Consider the following 4,382-nt stretch of genomic DNA (forward strand, 5'->3'; position numbering starts at 1 on the left):
TATTAAGGGGCAAGGGCAGGATACATTATTTAACTGACAAACCCGCCCTATATTCATACACAAAGAGAAGTGGGGGGAGGGAGAGGCTGCAGATCCTAACCCCGTTACCTGGTAGTAACCTCCATTGAATCCAATAAGACTTACTTCTGAGTAGACATGGTTAGGATTACTCTGCGATTTATCTTCGAATTCCTAAGGGGCAATGTGGAAGACTTTGTACTAAATCAAGTGGCCAATATCGTAACCAGAAGGTCTTTACCAGGACACCAGTTTAAGATTATCCAAGTCTAGGAGTTACCTGGAAGTTATAATCAGAAGAGGCCTTTTCTTGCCTCCTTACTCCTCAGCTCCCCGTGCCAACTTTGGTTGTTATTCCACAACCTTCTTTTCCACTTCTTTTTATCACACGAAGGATCGCCATGAAAAACTAAAATAGGCCTCGCGAGGAGTTGTTGTTAAAGGAATGGAAGAAAGAACCTCGCGGGCTATTTGAGGAACTATAAAGAGAAGTTCTTTGTTTTGAGAAACCAGCTGAAAACTTAATTAAGAGAAGCATTTTGCTGAGCCAACACAAAACCAAAAGCAAAGAGTGACAATCAATGGAAAGGAAGTCCATCCATCTCAGAATCTCTTTGCTTTGCTACATAACATTAAGAAATTGCATTTATTAATGAAAAATTAAAACCAGTATTTATATTAAAAAACAAAAAAACCGGCACGACATTAATTACACTGGAAACCCATCTTAAGCCAACGTGCTTATTGAAAGCCTCACTTGGTTGCGCCGGATGTTTCCGGAGAGCACAGATTTGTTTAGAACCACAGCCGAGCCCTCCAAAGCAAAAGGAATTCAAGTCCCCCACCACGGCTTTCTAGCTAATGATTGCGTTTACATGCAGGCACCTCGAAGCAGCAGCACTGGGAAGCCCTGGAGTATTTCAAAAGACATTTCGAACCAAGGCCTAACGTTTGAAAAGGAAAGTTTTTCAAAGGCGAGAGAGCAGCCCTTTTATGAAGCACATGGCTCTCTATCTTTGGTTTCTTTTGTACAACACCAACACACACACACACACACACACACACACACACACACACACACACACACACACCCTTGGGTTCTTTCCAAAACACATACAAAAAAGGAAAACACACAAAGATTCAAAACAATCAGAGGTCCAGCTGAGCAAGCCTAAGATCTTCTGCCCGTAGTATTTCCCACGAGACTTCCTCGTGAGCAAGCAAGCCTAAGGTCAAATAAACTCAGCAAGGCCAATCACAAAGTTTAGCAGCACACAGCGGCCTAAGAGCAGCTTTCCCTGAAATGCAAATAAATAAAATGTAAACAAGTCAGACGGTGCCATTTGTGCCTTGAGCGAGTTCTGCGTAAAAGCAGCAAACGTCCTTCATTCTACACGTGATAAAGCCAGCCTTTTCCCCAAGGGGAGTGCAACAACATCAGTGCAATGATTGTCTTTCTAAATAAAACAAAGCAATCCCCTCATCTTAGAATGTGCACGATTTAACACCATTCAGAGCTTTCGAATTTATCTGGAGTTTTTGTTGTTGCTTAATTCTCTTGAGTCTTTTCAGCCTCCTGCTGTTCCTAACGCCACTCTGTGTTTCCACAGCCGTCAGGGCGAGCCCTTGGCTGGAGAAGAGGGAGCAGAACGCATCGCTGGCTGTGTCGGGCTCGACTCGGAGGTGGGGCTGTGAAAAGGAACCGCAGCGCAAGGGACGACCATCCCTTCCCGCTCCCTTTTCTTCTGTTTCATCCTCCGATTCTGGAACCAGATCTTCACCTGAGTATCATTGAGGCCCAGGGATTTGGCGATCTCCACGCGTCGGGCCCGGGTGAGGTACTTGTTGAAGTGAAACTCTTTCTCCAGCTCCGTGAGTTGCTTGGTGCTGAAATTGGTCCGGACAGCACTGGGAGGGCTGGGAGATCCATAGGTGGAGAGCTTGCCTGCTATGGGGTAAGAAGAGAGTTAGGGAACTGTTAGGGAATTAATGCCCAAATCATGGGACCTGGCGCTGGTTCTAACCACACAGCGTCTGAACGCACCCAGGTCTGTTGATTAGAGCTTAGTGCTGATAACGCCAAAGTTTGCCGGTTTATCCCCGTATGGGACAGCTGCATATTCCTGCATTGCAGGGGGTTGGACTAGATGATCCTCAGGGTCCCTTCCAACTCTACAATTCTATGAAACCCGGATTGGCTTATGCTGAAGAACCGCCACGTGTGCTTGTTTTAACTTCAAAGTCAATGTGGCTTGACAAAGTGGGGATGCGCACCGTGCGCCACGTCCGTTGAACATGAATTATGTTAAGCAATAAGAACCCCCACCCCAAACGCGTTTCCTGGCTTTCACCCAGCTGCTCTTCCAAAGATATGCGCTTAGGGTCACAGCCTTAGAAGCAGGTAGATGGAAGCGATCCAAGTTCAGGAAAGGCTCTTTTACATCGGGGAAAAAGAAAGCCCCAGGTCCATGCTTTACGAGGGGTTGAACAAGTTTCCTTTCATTTCCCGCCAGATCTTAAAACCCTTTTCCATTGAATGGAAGAAAAGTACCGTCAACATCAGCAGTACTTGTTTCCAGAATGGAAGATTGCACAGGTACTTGGGAGTAAGCCCCACGAAGTTCAGTGGCGCTCACTTCCGAGTTAACCAGCGCAGAACCAGGAGGGAGGTGGGACATGTCGGTTTCAGGCTCAGAACCCAGGACCCAAGGATGCCAACTTGAATAAAATATTGGGGGCCCAGGTAAGCCCTGCCCCGCGTAATAGATCACAAAACGTGGCGCGCATACACCATTTTAATAGCAATGCCCATTAACTTTGGGGGGCGAAGGGACTCTTAAGAGTTGCCTCCTACGCTAGGACCCGAGTATTGGACAGCCCACAGCTCACTTGGCGCGCCCACCCAAGGCGCGACACTTACTTTTCGGGGGCGCGTTCCTCTTGACTTTCATCCACTCGAAGGTGCTGAGCGCGATCCGGGAGCCGGCCTTGACGCAGAAGTCCGAGGAAGGGGGCGGCGGGGGCGGCGCATCCTTGGCGCAAGGCTGGAAGGTGTCGCTGAGCGCGCCGTAGTCCACTTGGAGGTAAGCGCCGCCGCCGCCACCACCACCCGCAAAGATAGACGTGGTGGCGTAGTGGAGGGGAGCGCCGGCCTCGTCTGGGCCGCCGGGGGCCGCGTAAGGCGCCTCGGGCCGGAGCAAGCTGTACTCTGCCGCCGCGAAAGCGCTGCGCGCCAGGGCGCAAGGCGCCAGCTGTTGCTGCGGTTGCGCCGAGCGCGGGGAGAAGTCCGGCAAGCTTCCTGCCGCCGGCGTGGGGTAGGCGCCTTCCCCGCCCGCGGACAGGGGACAGGGCGGCCGCAGAGCCACGCCACCGGGCTCGGAGCTCCCGAATTTGGTCGCCAAGCTCAAGCCATCTCCGCCCCGCGCGAGATACTCCAGGAAGGAGTTCATGGCGGGTCCCTGAGCAAGCGGAGAGCGCGCCGGAGAAGGGGCAGCAGGGCGACTACGAGGCAGCCACCGCGCCCGCTGCGCTCTCTGGACCACCTCCTCCTCCCTCAACCATGGTAAAGCCGGCTGGGAGGGTAAATAAGTGCCCTAATATAGAGCCAGGGGAGCTGGCACGTGCTCGCCGGCTGGCCAATGGGAGCCGCGAGTTAGGCGCGCGACCTGGGATGCAGCCGGCCCGTCCCGGGCATCACCAGCCACAACTTTGCCAACGGAGAAGCTGATGCAGGAAGCAGCAGCAGCGATGCGGGCGGGGGCACAGGGAGGTGCCTAGTCATGCCTGAGCCTCCGAGAAGGGTTAGGGACCCAGAGAGAGAGAGAGACCCCGGTAAGTGTGGTAAGAGACCCGTTTCTCTCATTAGCGCTGGAATGAGGTTGCTTTTACGGAGAGGGGACTCTGACCAAAGTTTGACTTTGTGCAAACGGGATCACCACCCAAGTCCATCGGGCGAGCCTTCTCAGCAAGGGATAAGCCGCTGGGACAAGGGATAAGGCGCGCGCGGAGGGCAAGGAGGGCTGGGATGCAGCTGGGAGGGAGGGTAACTAACTAGTCCGCTTCCATTAAGCGTCTCGCCCACCCCACCCCAAGAATGAATGGAAGAGTGCTCGTGTTCAGGCTCCAAGTCAGAGGTTATTCTAGGCTGGAAAATAAGTGAGAACTAGTCTGGTGTTAAGTTTAGGCGCGGGGAGAGAGAGGTCCCCTTGACCTGAAAGTAGATGTCAGTGAACTCTACAGAACTTGCTTTCAGAGTTAGGACGGGATTACCAGACAGAATCCTCTCTTTATCCGCTTGCCTTGGCCAAATCGCTGTGGTCTCAACATCTAACAGGAATGGTTATGAAATGAAATATTAATTTTAA

General features: G+C 51.8%; 1 protein-coding gene across 2 annotated transcripts; it reads right to left on the reverse strand.

Annotated features, from left to right (window-relative positions):
* Nucleotides 1-1,629: 1,629 nt before the first annotated feature.
* HOXD1 (homeobox D1) lies at nucleotides 1,630-3,770 on the reverse strand. Of its 2 annotated transcripts, none has more exons than XM_083732925.1 (2): nucleotides 2,939-3,770; nucleotides 1,630-1,963 (listed from the first exon to the last, which is right to left on the reverse strand). In XM_083732925.1, the coding sequence occupies exons 1-2, from the start codon at nucleotides 3,465-3,467 to the stop codon at nucleotides 1,632-1,634; spliced, it is 861 nt and encodes a 286-aa protein (XP_083589051.1). In that variant the 5' UTR covers nucleotides 3,468-3,770; the 3' UTR covers nucleotides 1,630-1,631. The 2 variants fall into 2 exon arrangements, with proteins under 2 accessions (XP_083589051.1, XP_083589050.1); XM_083732924.1 differs by having other exon boundaries at nucleotides 1,630-1,966.
* Between the last annotated feature and the right edge of the window lie 612 nt (nucleotides 3,771-4,382).

The sequence above is a fragment of the Podarcis gaigeae genome (genome assembly GCF_964106915.1).
Source record: "Podarcis gaigeae genome assembly, chromosome: 1".
In the NCBI taxonomy this organism is placed as follows: Eukaryota; Metazoa; Chordata; class Lepidosauria; order Squamata; family Lacertidae; genus Podarcis; species Podarcis gaigeae.